Source organism: Pteropus vampyrus, unplaced genomic scaffold (assembly GCF_000151845.1).
Source record: "Pteropus vampyrus isolate Shadow unplaced genomic scaffold, Pvam_2.0 Scaffold86, whole genome shotgun sequence".
NCBI lineage: Eukaryota > Metazoa > Chordata > Mammalia > Chiroptera > Pteropodidae > Pteropus > Pteropus vampyrus.
Window position 1 is genome coordinate 3,519,812 of NW_011888867.1, and position 22,977 is coordinate 3,542,788.

The 22,977-nt window shown below is 43.3% G+C and overlaps 1 protein-coding gene and 1 pseudogene across 1 annotated transcript in view; both read right to left on the bottom strand.

Annotated features, from left to right (window-relative positions):
* Positions 1 to 22,977, bottom strand: part of VPS13D (vacuolar protein sorting 13 homolog D) — a 226,076-nt gene that overhangs the window by 134,351 nt on the left and 68,748 nt on the right. The window contains exons 33-44 of the mRNA XM_023532655.1: positions 21,719 to 21,852; positions 19,342 to 19,497; positions 17,931 to 18,141; positions 17,384 to 17,458; positions 14,879 to 15,085; positions 13,584 to 13,673; positions 11,082 to 11,222; positions 9,912 to 10,034; positions 7,469 to 7,543; positions 3,916 to 4,021; positions 2,713 to 2,865; positions 755 to 890 (exon numbers count right to left, since the gene is read on the bottom strand). Coding sequence (XP_023388423.1) covers positions 755 to 890; positions 2,713 to 2,865; positions 3,916 to 4,021; positions 7,469 to 7,543; positions 9,912 to 10,034; positions 11,082 to 11,222; positions 13,584 to 13,673; positions 14,879 to 15,085; positions 17,384 to 17,458; positions 17,931 to 18,141; positions 19,342 to 19,497; positions 21,719 to 21,852 — 1,607 coding nt within the window. The remainder of the gene's footprint in view (positions 1 to 754; positions 891 to 2,712; positions 2,866 to 3,915; positions 4,022 to 7,468; positions 7,544 to 9,911; positions 10,035 to 11,081; positions 11,223 to 13,583; positions 13,674 to 14,878; positions 15,086 to 17,383; positions 17,459 to 17,930; positions 18,142 to 19,341; positions 19,498 to 21,718; positions 21,853 to 22,977) is intronic.
* On the bottom strand, positions 11,928 to 12,046 carry LOC111742120 (annotated as a pseudogene).

Genomic DNA, 22,977 nt, shown 5'->3' on the forward strand with positions numbered 1-22,977 from the left:
ATGAAAGCTGCAACGTCTCTGCAAATCTGTACTTTGCTACTCATCACTGGCTACCTAAAACCAAGTAGTTATCCCACGAAGTGTGGCTGAGTACTGGGCAAGAGCACTCCTGGCAGCGACCTCAGCCGGGACACCGGCCTCCACCTGCACATTCTGGTCAGGTATGCTACCTGCATCATTCCCCAGGCTGGTCCTCCGCCCCAAAGAATGGCAGGCCGGGGCAAAGTTCGGGCAAGGGTGTATGAGAAGATGTGCAATCAGAAAATAAAGAACAGTGGACACCTGTCTTTATGCCAGAGAAGAAAAAAGGCTAGAAGGAACAAGGAGAGATCCTTGGATCCTTGGAGAAACACAGCTGAAAGGATCAAGGAGCAGCATTATAAGAAATTTAAAGACAGTATATAGAAGAGGCATAACAACATGTGAAGTAAAGGCAATACATATTCGGCAGACCAGTAAACTGCCAGGTGGACCAGCCGAGTATGAAATGGATCTGCACAGGTGAGGTAATAGGCATTAACGTCAATTTTAGATCTTGTTTTTCTACTGAAAATAACTATTGCCTGCATTATCTACACATTGCTTCCCAATGCCCATGGCTGACCTGAAATAATCTTATGCCCTCTTCCTAGAGCTAGTGAAATAAAGGATAAGAAAACTTCACTAGAGCAAGGCTAGTCCAGGCTTAACTGACTGCCTAGCTTCACGGGGGTGTGGCCAGGGCACAATCTGCAGCCATCTCTCAGTCACACACCGTGGAGGAAGATGAATTCTTATCTGGTGCTGCGTATCGGAAAAAGGTGCCGACTTTGTCCACAGACACAGGGCTCACTTGCTCCCAGCCGTTTACTCTCACTTGCAGTTGATGGATCCGGAGGTCGTGGGTGTGTCTGTCAGGCAGAACACAGAAAAGGACATTAAACACAATCTTAAAAAGGAAAGAAAAGCAGCAGCAAAGACTCAAATCTGATTTATTATATAATGACATAAAAATCCAGTTGGCTAAGACTTTTGGTGATTATCTAACACAAGAGAAACCAAGAGACTCTATTAACTGGGTTTCATACTTAAAACAAAATTGTTAGATACGCAAAGCTTGAGCAGAGAGACATTTGCCTTCCCTTTGTATGAACCATGCAGATCTAGCCCAGGTCTTTCCCGCCCCAATCCCCGCCCCACCCTCTATGTAGTGATGTCAGCTAAAACCATTTCGGTAGGGTAGTAAAATGACGTATGAGCCATCGAATCATAAAAGCGCACTCCTGGAAACACATGACATGACGTTCCTCTTGGTTCTTCATTGGACGCGCTAGTTCTCTGAGAACCACACTGGTCGTTGGGCTTCAGACCCACGAGACTGCAGACGAGTTATGAGGGACGGAGCCCTTGGAACTGGAGGCTTGGCTGGGACCGGAGAAGGCGGTGGGCAGAATAGAAGGAACAGGAGGAAATTGCACATTTAATTCTATTTTAGATTTTGCCTAATTCAAGCCAGAAGCCTGAAATGGGGAACTGGATTTGAGGCTGACAGGAAGGAGGGAAGGAGGGAGGGAGGCAGGGCGTGGGGTACAGTGTGCCAAAAAGGAAAAGCCAGAAACGCATTTATTTTGATGAATTCAAGCAGAACAGTGGGACTTGAAATGGGTTAGAAAACATGGAAACTGGGACGGAAATGACAAAGAGGTCAAACCCCTTCTGATACACCAGATGCAGCGCTTATGAAGAAGTAAAGCCAATAGTTCTATAATTAACTTCCCCAGGAACTCCATGGAACAGGAAAATGCTCACCCCCCATCCCTGGAAACTAACATGGCTTTGCCGTGCATGTACCCAGAATAGTGATTTTTTTTTAAACTACATTTTCCCTGTAGAATCACTGGGGCCCACAAGTTCAGAACTCTTGCCAATGGGGAGAGTGTGTGCTGGCACAAAGCTACGCGAAAGGGAAGAAGAGTCTGACTTAGGAGCAAGCTCGCACACAAAGGCTTCAAACGGCATGAAAGCATATGACTACAGAAGGCTGAAGCCAACCTCTTGAATTCTGGCTCAGCTTGGAAACAGACATGAGGCTCAAATGCTAAAATCTTAACCTAGTCGCTATTCGGTGGACAGCTGCTCCACTTAAAATGCTTGCAAATATTAGAACGCTTTGCCGGACGTTTTATGACCTTTTAGTAACCAGCCATTCCTTCCTCCACAATTGTTCCCCACCTCTGGCTGGCCGTGTCTCCCTAGGTGAGTGACTCTTACCCTCCTTAGAATCGGAATACTTTACCATTATGGCTCTGCTTCCTGAAAACACCTGCGTGCTAAAGTGCTACGTGGCACACGTGCATCTCAAAATTGAAATCAACATGCTTCGGTAACCTTTTAAGAACAGCACGTCACCACTGCATCTTGAAAACCAGGCTCGAGGCAATGAACTTGAGCGTCATGATCAGTCTATGCTTCAACCAAATTATGTGAAACACACATTGTCACCTCACATGTCAAATAAAGAGATAATTCGTGGGGAGGAAAGTATTTCCAAGATAGCAAGACAGTCATTATATTTCTTAAAAGGAAACACTGATTTTCAAAATATCTTTTAAAATAAAACGTTATTTGTGAAAAGGCAGAACGTGAGAGACAATCATATATATACTAAGGAAACATGAGAGACATGAGAGACAATCATATATATACTAAGGAAAAGAATAAACCACATTTTACCTGTGTCTTAGCTTTCCTCGTGCTTCAAATTCAAAGGGAATCTCTTCACCTGTGAGCACTTCCCGCCACTCACTAACATTGTGAGCATCATCAAAAAAGCTTCCATTGCCTTCTGGAACCACTCCTGGACTCCCGCTGTGAGACAGTGCAGCCCTGGAACCAAGTCAGACAATACCAGCCTGTCCCTCCTTCTCTCCAACTCCCTCCCACACAGAGCCCAGTGCTGAGAGCAGAAACCCTTCCAGAACAAGGCCACATAGCCTGGCTACACAGGATGATCTAAAGAGTCCGCCATGAAAGCTACCTTCGTAATCAATCACAGCTCATTTGAACTTTAGAAACAGCTAAAAGCTATCACCACATGGTCACTTGCCTCCCGCAGTAGAGTCTGAAGCACAGGGTGCTATGTAAACTGAGTCATGACCTTTAAAAGTAGTATTTAAGTGACTATCTAGAATTTAACAGACCTAAACTGTTTTTTTGTTTGTTTTGTTTTTAAAGTCACCAGTAAAGCACTGGCATACTTATTAGAGGCAGGAAAAAAGTTGTTTCGAATCAGCTGACTCTGTTACTCATTTTATGGTCTTCATCACCTAAACTGGAGCGACCAGCAGGCATCTGGAAAGTGGAGCCAAAGTCTGAACAGGCAGAAAGTTTAGAGAATGTGCTCCCTTGGCTTAGGTGAATTCTCATTTGTTCTGCAAACTCTACTCAATTCTATCTGGAATAAAGTGTGTTTTAGGTTTAAACGTAACTCTTATGGGTAGAGGGAAGTGGAGCGGGAAACATGCGAGGTGTTTTCAAAGCAGTCTTGGAAGAAAAACATAAAACGTGTGGTTTCATAACCATACCCGGCTTTCTTTCAAGGGCTGGGGGGTGGGGACTGGGGAAACGACGGAACGCTTTTCGTTCGCATTTCCCATTCACACCCTTACTTTGCTTGACTCTGACTTTAAGTGTAATGTACGCCAGGATCAGGATCGTAATTTGGATATTTCAGACTCAGGACCTATTTCTCTGACTGCAGATTCCACATAAATCTCAGAACCAGAAGCTCCAACATAAATCTCAGCAAGACAACAAGTTACTGATTCAAATATGAGCCAAGAGCCTCAAGAAGGGGCCCGCCTTGCTCTGCTGGGCTGGTACACAGAGTCTTTGGTGGCAGAGATGGCTCAGGGTGACAGATCCAGTGTCCCTTACCTGGTGGGTGTGGTGGTCAGCGTGGCGAACCACACAGTGCAGCCTGTGAGATTCCTCAGAGCAAAAGGCACGAAAGGCTGCCGGCGCTTGGGGGTTTTCACCTCTGCTAACAGAACAAGCAGAAGGCAGCTGTTAGCGCCCACGTCTGTCTGCGTGGCGGAGAACCTCCCCGAACCCACACAGCGCCCAGAACTGTCTCTTTTGCAAAGGGGTGAAGGTGGAGGAAAGAGAAGAGTGACTGCCACAGGTGTGTCGACAGGACAGATGGCATGCCCACGTTTTTGCTGCTGGCTACGGGATGACGGTCCTCCCTGACAACTCTGTGATGTGGGACTGCTCCCAGCCCCCAGCTCTCCCACAGCCCTCAGGGGCCTGACCTCAGCATAAGGCAGCAGGACCTAACTCGGCTGGAAACCAGAAGGAAACGGACCCCATCACCCACGAGAAATATATTCTAAATAGGTAACACAACTCGTAACAAGATATATCATGCGTTTTTGATTAAACTTTGTCCAAAACTCCTGTACTTCACAGCAAAGCCTCCCTTTATGTAAAAGTTACACTTCGGTCTTATTATGCACATTATAACGAAATAAAAACATTCTTTCCTCACCTCTCATGCTTATAGTTTGAGTTCTGTTTCTCCCTGGAAGATGAGAAGTATACTATCCCAAAGCTTTCTAAATTAAATCTTTAGCTCATTTTTGGACACAGACGTCGCCACCATCTGCAATAAGGTAGGTACTATGGAGACTACAAAAGGGGCATCGAATATGATTTCTTTTCACAAAATAGCTTCTAATCCAGGAAAGTGGCAAGAGACACTGATCAATACAAGGCTAGAAGTGACAAAATTCTAGAAAGAGTTGACCTAACTATATGAACACTGTAAAAAATCCAATAAGTGACAGACCATGTGGCCAGAAATGGCCAAAGCCCGTCCGATGCCCGGCTGCCTCGGACCCGGCGGCCCGCACCACGGCCCGAGCTGTGCGGTTGGGCACGGCACGGGGCATCGGCTCCTCCAGCTGAGGGCCTGCGTCTCCTCTGCTGGCCATACACACACAGAGGAGGTGACAGCAGGAACCACAAGGCAGTGGCATCAGTGCAGGTGCGTCCTGGCCGCTGTGCTCGCACCGCACGCACGTGCACTGGCCACCGGAGCGGGCACAGCCCAATCTCAGAGTGTCCGGCTTTACAGCACAGAGACGGCCTGGAAAAGACTGGGGCCCAAATGTTCTGCAGCTGCGGAGAAAATGACATCCAGAGGTGACTGCGACTGCTGACTGAGAACCCAGTGGCAAAATAAAATTCATCTTCCAGGACCACAAGTTTCCTGCCAGCGAAACAAGAAGGAAGGTAGCTGCAGCGGACCCTGCCTGCCTCCACCGCCTCTCGAATGAGGCGTGGGGCAGCAGCGTCGGCAGTAATTACCACCGCCTTTCAAAAAGTTTTTCCCTTTTTCCCTTTCTATCTTCCAAAGTTTTCAGAAGCTAGCACTAGAAGCACTGCAAAACAAGCCATTTCAGGTTAAGGCAAGTTCTATTTCTGTAACAACAATGGCTCAGGGACTCTGAGAAATGGTAATGTGCTAAATAAATGGCTAGTCTACAGTGTGTTCCCACAGTTCCACGGTCAGTCTTGAGAGACTCCAAGACCACCTCCGTCTAGAACATACCCATTCTTATCCCAACAGACTCACTTAGTTCCCAAGATTTGCTTTCAAAAAAAAAAAAAAAAAAGTCCATCAAGTAGAAAATTAAGGAGTAGCTGTGAGGCTGCTGACAAGAGCAGAGGGGGAGTAAAAAATTTAAGAGCTGTCTGCAAGGTAAACAGCACTTATTGTGGCACCTTGACAGGCACCTCCCTCTCCCAGAGCAGTGAGAAGACTGCTTTATTACAGCAGATAAAGGACCCCGGAGGAAAAGAAGCCAGATGTGCTTTCATATCCCACTGTGAGCCAGACTGAAAGTTTCCATTTGCAAATTAGATTTAAAAAGAACAGGTGGCAAATGGCTTTGATCACATTGTAATACAGAATAAAGTGCTAGGAACCCATATAAAGATATTCACAAGTATATTGCTTTGGAATTAAATAGCCTGGGAAGGCACACTGCTTAGGTCCCCGAGCTTCTTGTTTTGATTACACATACCAGCACAGACTTCGGCAACCTACTTCTCTGAGAATAAAAATACACGGAGTGCTCACAAGTCCAAAGCCAGCACCAGGGGACAAATCTGACATCTCTTGCACTAGGGTCCAAATCGACTGAGGACTTGCCTTTGGCACAGCACCAGAGAAGAAAATCCCCAAGTCCGTCAAAGAAAAATGTGTTCCCTGGTGGCCTTAGAAAATATGCCTCTAGCGACCAGACCTGATTTCTTCATGGGCTCAGAGAACCCCAAACTCCTATGTCCAACTTCGGCTTCAAATGGCTCCAGCTGGGAAAATTTCTACCCCTCTGGCCTTGTTTCACAGAGTAATTTGGCCATTACAAACAGTGTAGGTTTTCATGCTGTATAAGCAGCTCAGTCTATCAGAAAGGACCTGGTTTGTAAATCGTTAAGAACTAGATTAAAGCCACAGGCCTGCTATAGCTGGTCATGTGAATGAAGGCAAATTGCAGAGTCTCTCTGAGCCTCTCTGTCCTCATCAGCTAAATTAGTATAATGTTCTGCTTAGCCTAAAAGATTAAATAACAGACATAGAGAAGCTTAGGGTATAAACCCACGAATAAATGAAGGTTCGATCATGGGCTTTCTCTCTGAGCCATCCCCACTCACCCACCTCGGTAAAGCCTTGCAGGAAAAATCCCACAGTACTGCCCCATGTATTAACATCTCGTTCTGAACTCCTGGTAGAGGAAGCTCAATGAGGCTTTTTTCCCCCCAATATTGAAGGTCATTTGTTTATGCAACACACATTCAAAATATGTCATGACCCAGGCAGGACCTGGTGTTTTCTATCATGTCTACTTACCAGTCAAATTCTCAAGGAAACTTAGAGGGTCAGAGACAGAAATAAAGAACATTTTCTTTTCTATGTCCTCACCACCTCAGTGCATAGCTAACGAGATTAACATTTGCGTCTAAGCAATTACTTACTGGCAAATTCCTTCTGAGCCCTGTCCCCGTTGTTCTAGTTCACAGGCCCCCTGGCGTCACTGTGAGAATAAACATCCACTGGGCATGCTAGAAACAGAAACTGGCCACACTGCTTAGTGGAAGACGGTTTTCTTTCATTTACCTGTTTTTCATTATGAGAAGTCACATCTAACTGACACTGGACACCTCCGTTTCACGCTGTGGAGCTGACCCCATCCCCACTGAAGGTGATGGCAGACGGAAGAGATGGCATACGAATGGGCACATCACTTCCTTCTGATAAAAGGTGTCGTTCTCTTCATTTGTCAGAAATCTCTTTCTTTCCTGCCACTGAACCAAAGTACTCAGAACTGAGTCCACCCCGTTCCGCTCCCACTCACAGAACAGTGACGGACAAGGCAGTTCTTAAACCAGGAAATAAAGCAAGCCCTGCTTGGCTGTACTGTACCTCTAGCATAGATCTGGTGCTCTAGGTTAGTCAGACTCGCTGTACTCCTAGTTCTAAGGTAGACAAGGGGGAGGCCTGGTAGACAGAAGAGACAAAGTTAGAGAGAAAGAATAAATACAGTAACTAAGACGACTCACCTCTAAAGCATAAGCACAAAAAGAATACATCACAGAAAACAGCAAGCACCATGCAGGTACAGGCCCATCCCCTCCCGTGACACTAAAAGCTAAGAAGGTACTTAAAAAGTGAGCAGGACAGTTTTACGCCAGCTTTGATTGTGGCAGCTGTGTCAAGGAAGCATGCTCCTGTTTTTCTCAATTGGGGAAAGAAAATGTAGTCAACATTCTTTTGAACAGGATGATAAGCCTTTATGAAGACTTTTAACTGAAAGCAGGTATGTTCTCAAATGGCACAGAACAGTCACCAATAGCAATTGGTACAGATGTCAGTGGGAGATGCTCCATTCCACCTGGAAAGTGGCAGTGGCAGTGGAAGGCTAATCCCTCGGGGGTCTCAGAAACTCAAGGGGAAAAGCCAGTCTGTGTTCCAAGTTTCAACAGTCCCTACTAAGTAGTTATCTCATAGCATTATTGACATTACAAATTAAACATGGACATTTTTAGAGGATTTATATTTGATATTTCCGTAAAATATTTTTGGAATACAAAACTAGCAAGTTCAATAAGGTGCCATGCTATCGAGGTTTACCTGTAGAATCCCAGCTCTTACTGAACAAACCAATAGCTATGTCAAAAATGAGGCCATTATTTTCTTTCCCCTGCTGAAGAAATCGTGAGAAATCAGCAGCTCCCTTAGGCTGAATTTCATATTAAGACTCTCTGTTCCAAGGGCCCACACTGAAGCTGGCCTGAATAAAACACACAAATCTGGAGAGAATGTGACTAAATCTATTTGTGAGTAAGACTTGAAAGTCTGTGGTCAGTTCATCAAGGTTCAAACTGACTGACTTTCAAAACAAATGTTCCACGATTACTTTAGTAGATCTATTAAAAGGATACAATCCCATTTGCTTTATTACCACCCAGGAACTTCCAGTAAGAAAAGAGGTTTGCAAATTTAGGTGTATTCACTTCTGTCTAATTAAAAAAGACAGATTACACCTTTATAAGCCTAACCGTAAAAATCCATAAGTAAATAAAAATCCAGCTTTAATTTAGCAGAGACATTTAACATAGATAAGGCAGCTTACTAATCCTAGAGAACGAAGAGAAAAAAAAAATTTTTGTAAGTACAGGAGAAGAAAGGGACAAAAGAAACTCCTTCACCAGAATCCTGAAAATCAGGCCTCCTGGTGCTGGTACTGACCCGGATTCAAGACCCCTCTGTATGGGTAATGTTTTTAGAAACGCTACAACACATGACACATCGCAAGGATTAATTTAGTCCTCTGAGTAGACGTCTATGTTACATTCTCTCGACACAAATTGAGAAGGTTAGGGGAGGAGCCAAAATTGAAGCTGATGATATCTGTAAAGCTCTGACTCCTAGGCAATGACCTTGAGACTCAAGAAGCAACAGCCTGGAACTAGAGAGAGCAAGCATAGCTGACATTTCCTTGTCCCTCCTTCTAGAAGTACAAGGCAGCTAGAAAGTCCATTTATAAACTGTGAGGAAAGACGAACCAGTTCAAATACTTCATACACTACGAAAATCCATCTTCCCGTGACACGTTTGCAGACCAGATGGAATATTTAAGTATTCATGAGCTATGTGAAGTCCAGCCAAGACTCCCCAAAGGAACCACACTGAAAAAGCTGGGGCTGGGTTGAATTTGAATGACAATGGCTTGTGGAACAACTGAGGGCCACACAGTTGGCCATCACAGTTGGCCATCGTACTCTCCCCAGCTCTGTGGAAATCAGAGCTCCATGGCGAAGCATTAAATAAGGAAAGAAAACATCGTTAACAGAGAACAAACTGACTCCTCTTCCTTCAAGTGGCTGGGTATTCAACCCTTTTATATTCTAAGAATAGTACGGGGTCCCCCTTTTAATGCTTTTTTCCACATGGGATCCTGCCCTCCCTCTCTTCAAGAATACGTCCAAACTCTAGAAGACTGAAAAGATGTTTTTAAAAATCCAGTCAAAAAGTTCAATCAGTGGGAATGCTTTGCCGAGTAAAACACAAACTGACCAATGGCTGATCTATGTGTATGCTCGGGTGCACTGTTACCAGAATTTAGGAATTGTATATATTACAGATCTTTTCCCCCCACGAAGGTAAAATTAGCTCATATTAAAAGTTCAGTATCTTGTGCCAGAAAAATGTCTCTTGCATAGACTAAAATAGAACTACAGCAGATAGTCAGAATTTCCTATTGGTTTTCCCATAGAACATGATGGTTCTATTTGGATTTCTCCATGAAACATGGCTGTGTAGGTCAACAGCGATTTAGTCGTACATTTGTAGAGAAAAATCTTACTTTGTCCAAAGCATGGAGGATCCACTGAAGAGCCCATCCAGTCTTCTGAAGCGGAGGAATCAATCTCCTTGTCTTGCTTACAGTAATCCGCCATCCACGATTCCTTGGTGCTCACATACTGGTCTAGAAAACATTCCCCAGACATCGAGAATAGAAGTAGAAAAGCTTGAGGGTCTGAGTCAGATCGTTTCAATTCAGCGAAACAAGCTTTTCTGTAACGCCTCACTACATTCTAACGAGATGCTAGACTCTGAGAACATCTGTACCCCCAAGAACCTCGGACTCCGCTGGAAGAAACTAACGTTAACAAAACGACTTTTACACAAAACTACAGTGTGAAAGGGGCTGAAACAAAGATATAAATGAAGTTCCATGGGAGCACAGGACAGGGGAAGACATGTTCTGCTTAGGCAGAAGTGAGGAAGCACACACCCAAGTCCACGGGAATCTTTGGGGTGAGAGGGGACCTTCCTGGGCCTTGAAGAATGAGTACAGATTACAGTTGCCCAGGGGGACTAGGGACACGGGGACATTCCAAGCAGAGAACAGCATATGCAAAGATTCTAAGACGTGAAAGTATAGGTAAGGCACATTCAGGGAACACTGAATACTTTATGATGTGACTTTTGGCACATCATATTGGGGTAGGGACATGGCAAAGAAGTCTACAAAAACGGTGAAGAGCGTGAAATCCCATGCTAACAAACAGAGTTTGGAGACAGACCACTTAGGAGACTGTTTAAAAAACCCGCCAAATCAAAGAGGCTGAAATCCAGCTGACAATTCTCCAGCCTGGTTTTACTCTTTTAAGAAGAGAAATCAGTCTGCGAATAGCCTGAGAGAAGTGAATCTAAACCCACTTCTTGGACAGATAATAAACCCCAGTGACCAAGCATGACGGAGAAGAAGTTCGTCGTGGATATTTATGTTTCCGAAGTGGTCCAAGCTCTTGTTCCATCATCGACAGCGTTAACATGGAACGCTGACTCTGGAGCAATAGGTTGGGAAGAATCATGAGGCTAGGTCAGGGTTGTTCAGGAAAGTGGCCACGATGCATAAGTGATGTCTTGTATGGCTCCAAGTATCTGCTACACCAAGATCAACAGTCTTCCAGACAAGGAACTTACGTACAGTAACATAGCAATCTTCCAAAGACAGCTTTCCACTCACCAATTAGTACTGAAGTGACATTGATATCCAAACGGGTTTTGGCCTTGGCTTCCAGCTTCAGTCGAGGAGGATGGAGACGACTAGCTGCCTGTTGTTGCCAGGATACAGAGCATGGCCATGGCTCGATAAATGGCTCCCAGCCTAAAAGAACACAGGAAATAAGACATCTGTTCAGCAGATAGCAAGAGTTTATAGGGGAACACTGTTCACAAACGTTCAGCAAGGACAAACGCTAGCGTAACAGCTTTCTATTTCCAGTTTGATTTCACATTGAAAGCACCGTCTTTAGCTATGGGTCACTCTGCAGGTGCCTGTGCTGTCTAGAGGACATGGGTAGAAAAGCACGTGTGAACCTCCCAGCCTGGTCTTGCAGAGGTGACAGGAAGAAGGGCAGAAAGAATACCCTCTTCTATTAGAGAGCAGACAGATTCTCCTGCTTATGTCAAGAATCCACTGGTTAAATAAATAGGTACACTTGGAAATTAAGTCTTTAAAATTTTTTGATTTAATGTCATATGCACAAAGGCATATAAACATATGTGTATAGTTTAAAGAATAAAGTTACTCCAAACACTCATGTACCCACTATCAGCTTAAGAACTAGAAATTTACACATGCCATTGAAGCCCAGTGCCCTTCCCCCATCCCATTCCCCTCTTCCCACCAACCCTCTTCCACCCAACTCCCGGTGACCATTAGCCTGGACTTTTAATCTTTCCTTGCTCTTCTTTACAGCTTTACCACAGGTGTATGCATTTCTTAAGAACGTATTGATTGGTTTGTCCTGTTGGGGATCTTTACTTAACAGAATCCAACTGCATGTATTCTTTTTTTATTTTTTTTTAATGCCTACAGCACCTGGTCTTCCTAGGCGGTCTCCCATCCAAGTACTAACCAGGCCCGACCTTGCTTAGCTTCCGAGATCAGATGGGATCGGTCATGTTCAGGGCAGCATGGCAGTAGCGCATATATTCTTTTGCAAGATTCCGTTTTGCTCAACAACATATCTTTGTGATTCAGTCATATTGATGACCACTGAATTATAATCCACTTACAAATGTATCATGATCTACCCATGCTACTGCTGAGACAGTCACTGGATTCCAGTTCTACTGCTATTAGGAAGAATGCCACTATAAGCCGATTTGTGCTCATCTCCTAGGATGCAGAGACAAGAGATTCTCCTGAGTGTAGACGTGGAAGCAACACAGTCCTGGGTGGTTGAGAACCTTCCACTCCACTTCACTAGGCCATGTTAAAAATTACTCTCCGAAGGGGTTGTGCCAGCTTACAATTCTAATAGCAGGAATAAGAGTTCTGTGGCTCATATCTTCACCAACACTTAGTAGTGTCACACTTAATTTTTGCCAGTCTGTTGGGTAAGAAAAATGGTACCTCACTGTGACACTTTTCCAGTTAACTTTTAAGTTTTCTAAATATACTCATTCGGCCATAGATCAGGTAACTTACCAATACAAATCCAACCCAATATGCAGCATGAAGTCAGGACATTAGCACTTAGTGACCTGAATTTGTTCGTACAACTTTAAAAGTAAGCAATATCTGCTCTGAGAAAATAAATGGTTCTCAGAAAAGCAGCTACCATACGCCCTGCAAGAGTTTCTCTCAATTAGCAAGACCCGGGCCATTATTCTAAAGTTAAACATCTTGAACAATTGGGATATAAGACTGTTATCTCTGGGTGAATCCAGAACAGAACGGGAAAACGTTAACTAATGTAATATGAAATGCGACATGTCCTCTAAAGCAATCGGCAGCAGGACAACAAATCTCCCACCGAAATCAAAAGGCGCAGGCGGCTCAGGCCTCAGCCTCAGACCACACAGCACAGCTGTTCGCTTCGTCCACAGCTACTAAAACCTCCGAAGGTGACAAAGGCACAGCTCAAGCTGCTCGGCCCTGGTGCCGGACGGGGCCGCAGTGTCGACCCCACAGGCCCACACCTCGGTCTTTCCACGCAAGAAAAGAGACCTGAAAATGCCTTGCTGTGTGTGCGGGTTTCGTGTTTCCACAGGACAGCCGGCTCTGCGCAACTGTTTCACTTCAGGGAGTACGTACGGCAGGTTAAACACCACCACGGACTCAGGATTCTTCTAACGAGACAAACGAGGCCAGCGGGGAGGGAAGAAGCTCAAAATTTAAAATGATTATGGGCATAAATCTCTCCTGAAACTTAGCTACTATTAGGGCCAGCCAAATGACCCTTCACTATTGAGCAATTTCATGTTCTAGAATGAGCCAAACTTCCAGATCAAAAAGAATTAACTATCAAAACTTTTTAAATAATAAGTTACAACATATCAGATCTGTTTTTAGAAAAATGAAAAATCTTCGTCTTTTGTGTTTATGCAGTCACTCGCTTTTAACCTTTCCCTGTCCTGCCCCACCTCCTTTCCTTCATGTAAAATTTATAGAGAAATAGGCCCAGGCAAATATTTGTGTTATTTTTTAAATCCTATCATAATATATGCTTAAACTGACCTGACAGAGCACGGTTATAATAATCTCCAGAGAGCGTGAAGTGGGCATAGCCTTCGGGGCTAGTTCTCACATGCTGAAGAAAATTCAGACCTGCAATGAAAACGAATCTTACTGCAGTGCTGGGGCGGGAACACCAGAACTTTGTTTTCTGCAGACAAATCCCATTGAAGAGATGTTAGTTACAGCCAATACTGACGATCTCATAAGAAAGCACACAAAAATGTGATATTTGGTTCATCAGAGATTTTTTTTTTTTGGTATACATTCTGATTTTTAAAAAACATTCCATTAAAATATTGTTTGTATTACTGAGTTTTTTTGGCACCCCTTTAAATGCTGTGACTGAGGCAAACGCCTCCCCCTGGCTACCCCCAGTCCGAGCCCTGGCACCCAGGTTTATCCAAAGCCTGTGGGAACACAAATATTGATTTCTACCTGAGTATCTAAAAGAGTATCTTAGAGGTAACAGTGACAGGGGCCGTCATGTCATCATAAATATTTGCTCGAAATTTTAAGATTGCCGTAGAAAAATAAATAACACTCTGCAGAAAAGATACTCTTGGCAACAGTCCAAACCCCAGTTGTCAGTTTTAATCCCGTGGCCCTTGGTGCACAGAAGCACAGGGAGGAGGAAAACCTCTGCAATGTGAAAAAGGCCAAATTAAATACTCAGAAACAAATCTTCCTTGAGAGGAGAGGCAGCGAGACCAAAACGATGGAAGGTTAAAAGTAAAGACAGCGAGATGTTCCTCTACTCTCAGAAGCCTCATCGACCATCTCCTCCAACTGTGCGACTTAGGTAAGGCCCGGCCACCCCAGTGCCTGGAGGGACAGTGCTGCACCTCCTCCTGGGCCCTATGGAGGGGACTCAGGTGAACTTTCTAAGACAGTGTTTTTTATTTTCAAAAGATATATAGGGTAGAAGCATTCTTTCCTGAGCTTATCTTCTAAATGCCTTTAATAACACCACAACCACTATAAACTTGACATACAGGAAAAGATAGACGACATGGAGGATCAGGAATTATTTAGCTAGAGCTGTAAACAACAACAGAAATTTCATCAATGACAGTTTCAATTATTCCCTATATATATGTATGGTCTGAAGGCCACATATGGCAAATAAATATATGAGTTTTTTTTAAATACAAATAATGAAAAATATGTTAAACCATGATCTAAATTTTAGCTGTGCTATGTAAAGGAGAGCACGAATAACATTTAGAAAGGCCCCAAATAATTCAAGCATCACTGAAAATCTTCAAGATGAACCCGAAAATCAGGGAAACACTCACGGGAAAAGGTGAGCTCGGCGAGAGGGACGTCGCAATCCATGCAGTCATCGATGAAGCAGATGCACACGCTCTCGGCTTTGACCTCCACGCCTGAGATGAGCTGTGCTGGCAGAGTCCCCTGGCCCTCTCGGCCGCGAGAGGCCAGAGAAAGAGACTTCAGAGGTTCAGCGTTTTTAAACAACCAACTTGCCGCCTTTTTCAATTGGCCTTCAAAGAAGTTAAAAGGTGATCAGTTCAACCAGTTCCCACAGCTACCCGAGCAACTCATAGAGAAAAGAGAGAAATAAAGGGTATGGGGGGGGGCCCTACTGGACAGCCCAAGAGAACCTTGACCCCAGATGTATTCTTAGACGTAAAAAAAGAAAAAAAGGGCATAGTAATAGGAATTCTGCTTTTAAGCAAGTAGAACAAGGCCGTCTCTGTTGCAGGCCTTCCACTCAAGTTTACTGCTCCTTTCACGTTCTGGTTCAAAACGCCTCCAGAAAGCCACCCATCCTCTACTGTGACATCTGTTGAAGGAGAGGACAGAACAGGAAAGGAGAGGATCCAAATGGGTGCCACTCGGTATTTAAGCTAAATCTTCTCTACGTAGTTTTGCATATACTGATGTGCAGCTTTGTAACTGTTCTCAAATGCCTTATTTTGTGCATAGTTCATCTCCTCAACCACACACAGTTCCTTAGGAACAGTCAGCAAGGAGAACTGCAAGTATGTAACATGCAACTGTTCCATAACAGCTCCCTGAACACAACCAAACTGCTAAAGCTAAGAAAAAAAAAGAGAAGAGAGAAAAGAAGAGCAATGCTACCCCCATACTGATAAATGACCGGAGGAACAGTGACAGGTGGTTAAGGGCGTGGGCTCTGGAGCAAGATGGTCTGGCTTCTGACCCTGGCACTTAACCAGATGTTGGATCTTGGGCAAGTTACCTGATGTCTCTGTGCCCAACAGCACCCACTTATAGGACTGACATGAGAAGAAAACGACTGGGTCCACGTAAAGTCTCAGAGCAGAGCCTGGCATATAACAAAGGCTCTATAAACATTACTTGCTATTGTTATCTTTATTATGGATGAAACTAAACCTCAGCTACTAAAGAAATATGAACAAAAATCCAAAAGGCTTGAATTGTGAAAAAAGAGTTAAAAAATAAGAAATGCGAACATTAAGAGGTATAAAGTTAATTAAATAAAAAGTAATAATGAGTAGGTAGAAACAGAACACAAGATAATTAGGTCTACCTTCATTTTTTCCAGGAGGAAAAAAGACGATAGTTAATGCAAACAACTATGTGGTGAGACCAGCATTTTCACACATAACTGGTCAGAGAGGAACCTGGTATAATCTTTTTAAAAGATTTGTCAATTCGAGTAAAGAGACAAAAAAATAAATCTATATCCTTTGATCCAGTATTTACAATAGTAGTTCTTTCTACCAAGGAAATACTTAAGAGATGTAGACAAAAAAGTTCATACCAACAAATGTATATTACAGAATTCTGTATAATAGTGAAAGAACGCAAAGCAACTAAAAAATATTTAAGTAAATTACAATATATCCTTGGGTCAATGCAAAAAAATCAATGTTTACAAATAATTTTAATGACATGGGAAGATGCTGTCGATACTGAGTATATCATAATTAAATTGTAATCATTCAATACAAGTGTATTTCAAAAGGGCTATAAAACTGTATTTGTACTATAATCTATCAATATACAAAATATTACATATATATGTGTGTGTGTGTGTGTGTATATACATTCACATATAGCACAGAGAGAACGTACACTCAAGTATAAAGACTGAATAAAACACGGCTTTGCTGTATCTCTCTTCTAAGAGAACGGGGAAGACAAAAGGAGGTCGGAGGCAGTGTGACACAGCAGAAAGAACACAGGCAAACCTGATTTTAAACCCATTTTAGCCCCTCACTAATAGATGACCTTCACAAGTTCACTTAACCTATCTGATCCAGTTTCCTCATCTGAAGCCCTCCAAGGGCTATGGGGATTCCACAAGAAAACACAGGCTTCGGCGCAGAGGAACTCAATCAACGGCCATGACGCTCAGTATCACCACCATTACCATGACCAGGGTAACAGTGGCTACCATCCACAAAGCACTTGATGTGTGCCAGCTCTTCTTAAGAGCTTTGCATATACTGATTTACTTATATCAAACCTCCAAAGGAAGAAGGAAGTCCTCTTACCCCCATCTTATAGATAAAGAAGCACAGAGGGATTAAGATTAAGTAAACTGCCCAAGTCATAATAAGTAGCCAGTAAGTGGCAGAGGAAGGATGTGAAGCCAGGCCGTCAGCTCCAGGGCCCAGATTCTGATGCACTAGGAAACACTGCTGCTCGTTATTAAAGACCATGGAGGGAGGGTCTTCAAAATACGCTCCAGCTCTCTAAGTCACCTTGTGGGAGGAACAAGGGAGGCAATTGAAAAGAAGTATATTATCAGGATACAGAAGAGATAATGGAACACTTATGCAAATTACCTTGACACACCAAAAGAGCTTTGCGACAGTCATCCATGCTAAAGCCCAGCTCCTGCAGTCTAGCTAGCTGTAACTCTGGAAAAAAATATCGTATATGATTTTTAAAAATAACTATGTAAGTTAATCCATAGACTAATTGAAGAGAAAAAAATTCAGACACTGGTGACCGAAACATTTCATTTCTCTAGGCAAAATGGGCTCCTAATTGAAGATTTTTATCAAGTACACTCTAAAAATTTTAGCAGTCTTTTTCATATATTGACTATGTTCTTAAAAAGCTTAAAATTAAAACAGTATTATCCACATAACTTTGGAGGAAAACTCAAAGTTTAAAACTAAACCTTAGCATTGTCCATTTAACTCTGAAATTGTAAAAGGATATATAGTAAAGGCTACAGCAGTGGTTTGGGGAGTTGTTTCTTTTTAAATTAAAAAAAAATGAGAGAGGCATACTTATGACTTACAGTTATAATTAATGTTAAAAAAAAAAAAAGTTATTAGGAAGACTGGTGGGGCGAGGGAGGGGGAGTTACAGTTAAACGCCTACCTAAGACAGGATCTAAGGTATGTCTTGTTCCTTCTCTGATTTCCTCTCCATCTCGAGACGCACCGGGAAGGTGACTGCTAACAGAACTGGTCTCCGAGCCCACTGCGTCCGGTGCTGCAGCATTAGCTTGCTCTGGGATGGATTTTGCGATGGCAAGAAACAGCTGAACGTCGTTGTAGGAGAGTCTGATATCCAGGGCTTGTAAATGAATCTATCGAAATTTAAAAGGTGGCAGTCTTTAAAGTTGCATTTGGTTTTACGTCCACACCTCTTAAAGGTGTAATTCCTAATTCCAGTTTGAGAAGTCCAACAGACACTACACGAAATGTCTCGTTTTGAAGACTAGGAAGAAAGATCTCGGAATTAAGCACTGATAGCCATGAGGGAAGACATCTCAGCTATGAGGTCAAATGTTCACAAAACTGCACCAAATAAAAAATACTAAGCTAGGGAAGTTAGTAAAATATTTCAGTAGGATAAGGATGACTTCCATACAAGTGTAATAAATCATTAAAGCAGGGAGTCAAAGAATGACTTGAGGGGAGACAGGATTACCTATTAGCAAAGTTTGATTAATCCATTTTGCTTTGATCTATTTAATTTTTTAAATCTCTGAAGCAAACTGACCAACAAAATGATCTCTTTTTCATTCAAACATCACCTTAAATGAGTCGAGTTCCACACTAATATTTCCTAAAATCCAGTCTTCCTCAGAGATTAGCAATATAGCCACCTCTGGGAAAAGCCATACAGACACCAACAGCAGACCGCTTTAAAACTGGGATGACTGTTCGAACGTCTGGGTTGGTGCTTTATTTACTTTCTTATTATTTTTCTTAAAAGGCTAACCACCAAAATGGCTTTCCTCTCCTTTTCGATCTCTTTTGGTTCAAATGGACTGATTAATCACTCCTCCTCTCCCAAAGAAATAAAACACCACATCCTTAAGCCTTCCTCGCCAGGCCTCACCCTCCCTTGCTTCACCTTACATCCTCCCCCCTCCCCTGCGAGCCTGCTCGCTCTAGCGAGGCTTCCTCCGTCTCGCGTTCGTCGCTGCGCCATTTCCGGCCCCGACTTCTCTGCATCCTAACACCACTGCTCTCCCTCTCTGCCTATTTATCCTGCCCTGCTCCCTTCGGACTCACCTGACCGTGAGTTCCACTCATAATCAATGTTCCTACCTACGCCGAGTTCTTTCTGTGAACTTCTGTAGAACTACAAGATTGTACCAGACAATTAAAAGGTCTTTTTATCCTCCGTGAGACTGCAAGATCTTAGGATGGAGATGGTGTCATTTTTATTTTGTTTTTGCTGAAAAAACTAAAATGTTGTTGGGCCCAGCAGGGTAAGTAGTACAAGCACAGGAAGGTGTTTGAGAATATGTCGGTGTGTTATACAGATCTATTATTACCTCCAGGACGGGTGGGAAATCTTCACTGTTGAATGCATCCATCAATCCTGAACTATTCTGATAAGAAGAATTCCCCACCAGCTCCACTTGAATTTGTACTGGATCGACAATTGAAAGAGCCGTATCATGCTCATTCCCTAGTCGGCATGAAAATACCTAGAGAATGAAATGGAATATGGCAAGAATTAACATCTGATTTAGAAGGAGTCTAACCATTGGCAGAAAAAGAGACTATCTCAGAAGCCATCAGCGCCATGTTATCACAAGACCCATAACAGCTGCTGAAACAAATATTGTGAAGAGTGAGGCTGGTACTCTGACCCACTGCCAAGGGCGTGCACCGTATGAAAAGCAGTTCGGCAATATAACAAAAGGCTTAAAAATCTCACACCCTTTGATCTAACAATCCTACTTTCTAGGGACAGGCCTAAGAAAATAATGCAAAATATAGAAAAATTCACTGAATCATTATTTAAAAGTTAATAAAGAGAACTAAGGAAAGCCAAGTTTATATCGACATGTATATCTACTCAATGGAATATTCTGTAGCCATGTGGAATGTGGGAAGATAGCAACAACATAGATTATGTAAAAAAGCAGCCCAATCAAAATAATATCATGCCATAATGAAAAATGACAGATCAAATGTTATCAAATATAATGACAGATCAAAATGTCAACAGGAAACAAAGGTGATTTTCTTCTCTCCTTCCCCGATTTTATGTAATGTAGTTGTTACTTTCATAATTAAAAAGAAATGCATTAATTACCGAAGCTGGGTAATGGGTACAGAGGGGTTCATTGTATTTTTCTTTTGTGTGTTTCCTCTGTCCATGTTTGAAATGTTCTATAACAAAAAGTTTTAAAATAAATATATTTTATTTATGAGGAGAGAGAGGAGGTTAGGGAGGGCGCCCCTTCCAGGACCAACTTATTGTGCACAGTTAAGAAGAGGACGGAGGAAAGAAGCAAGCATTCATTTTGGTCCCCCTTGCTCCTCCCGCTTTTGGACATTTTCTGGTGCTATTGAAAAACACGTGACACCAAGGTCCTTTGCTACACTGACAATTAACTGATTTTGCTCTTTCTCAGTCCTCCCCAGCGACGCACGAGAAGGTTGTGCAGCCTACAGAACGAGACAGAAAGGCATTCCGGGAACCTCTGCCATGTAGTTTTCCTAAGACTCTGAAGCCGGAAAGTTTCGTTTTCCTTTTTTCTTCAGGGGCTTCTGCTACACAAAACGCAATTGTACCTAACAGTTCATTAATCAATCACCAAGGTTTCCATTCAAAGCTGGTATTGTGGTGGCTCGGGAAGCAGATGAATTGCCATTTCACGATCAACTCACATCACACCAGCATGTAAATCCTTCTTCTCAAACCAAGGTTTCTTCACGTGAGAGAAACAAATGGTCAAGAAGTGAAGTCGCTACAGGTTTTAATCAGCTATATTTGGACCAGGAAAAAAAGAGTACCACATGCGGCTGACAGTGACAATAAGTTTTGCTCACTCAACCTCTGAACAATAGCACTGGAATGAACAGGGCATGAAAAGTTCAGTCGTAAAGGAAAAGGAAATGATGAATAACGCTGACCAAATAGTCTACTATGAGACCAGGAGGAATGTTAGCTGAGATCAGTGAATTAAGGACATCTGAGAGAGATAACAATCTGCCTCACTTCCCATCTCTCTCCACAACCCCTGGCTCACAGAGGCAAAGCAGTCTGTGTTCAGTATTGTGCCAGGTAATTGTCAGGCTGCACAGCCCTCTCTGCAGAAATTATCTCCTTCGAGAGATTAAATCAGGGCCCAGAGCACCGCTTTTAAAGATTCACTCTTTCAGGTTGCGCATGACTCCCTAGAGTTGCCCTTTTATAGATCAGATGTTCCTAAAGGAAGATACACAAAATCCTTCACACCCTCCATAAACAAGTGTCCATGGCGACAAAGCCTTTGGTCTTCACAGGGACAAGCCATCAATGTGGGGAGGGGGACGCAGGGGGAAACGTGGCCCCCTCCCCCACCTTGGCACACGTGCCGAGGACGAGGACGAGCCCTGCAGAACTAGAGGACACAAGGGGCCTGGCAGGGTACTGGGACTAGGAGGGTTGCCTTGAATTTGAGGAAGGGAGGTGTAAGAGAAAGAGGCGAAGTCCCACTACACACACACGCACACACACGCACACACACACGCCCTGACACTGGAGGACTCAATTCACATATCAAAATAACCTGGTAGATTTGTAAAGAAATAACGAGAAGAGAGTTGGGGTCCTCCAGTTCCACTCATTATTTCCCCTAATGAAAGTTCAAGAGGTAAGCTGCTCCTCTCTGGAGCCAAACATGTAGTATTCTGATTGATACACAGATTTCTTACCTCGATGCCAAACAAACTCCCTGAGAAGGGGCGATCGACAAATCGGGGCTTATAGGTGAGCACTGTGGTGCCTTTGAGAATAATGGCGTTGGTATCAAAGCAGGACACATCTTCCACAACCACAAACTCCGTGCCTGGAAAGGACAGCATCGTTAGCCAAGTCGAAGATAGGGAGCTGGAAAGCACCAGGATGTCGCAAACTAGGCGACACGTTTCCACCGGGGGAACATTAAATAAGGTTTGTTCTCCAGGATGTCTGTCGACATTCTCCTTCACTTTTATCCTGAGCAAATTCTCTGGACCTGGCCAGGCACGGCTGAGCCAGCAGAGCACTGCACAGGCAAAAAAGCCTGGAGTGCAGTTTCTCCCTTTATAGAGTTAATCTAGGTCTCCTAGGAGGATGAACAGATACTTAGAACTCAGGAAGTCACCCCTTCTCCAAAGGGTGACCCGCTTTAAAATCCCAGGAAGCAGATTTAGATCTGAATGTTGGTCAGCAGCACAAGATACTATATCATCTATGCAGTTATTCGATTTACAAAAAATGGAGACCCATCTGATACAAAGATTTTTAAAATTAGTACCTACAGTTTCCTCCTCATTTGTACATGGCAAATTTATTTTGCTTTATATACTGTTTTCATCAAAAAATCATGTATGGATTGATCTTTCAAAACTAAATCCATTTAAAATGCCTGTGCTAGCTGCTTCCAAGCCATTGAATAGGATGAAGGGACTAAGACAAATATTACAATAAAGACACAAATATGTTCAGACAGATGCACTAGAAGAGTTCGCTAGTTAACAAAAACCAAAATAAATCTATTTTAAAGAAAAATATTCTTTTTGTAAACAATCCCCTCACTTATATACCTTCTAAACTGAGATTTCTCACATACTAAAATTGCCCAAATTCAGTAAGGTACATCTGTTGGGGCCCTAAAGATCAAATAAAAATCGAAGCCCGACTTAACCCTGGAAGAAGACCACGGCCCAGGTGGTGCTCGAGCTGGGCAAGTGCGTTAGGCGGGCAGCGGGGAGGGTCAAGAGACCCTGCAGCCTTCGGTGCGGGCCACACGGTTCACGCCGAAACACCGAGCTCAAGAGCTTCGACGCTAGCTGGTCTAAGAGAATCCAGCATGTCAGTGCTCATATCGAAAAACGAAAGGCAACAGAAAAGCTACCCTGCAAGGCACATGCTGAGTCTAACACGCAAACCAAGAACCGGTGACTCACACCTACACATACGCACCTGTTAC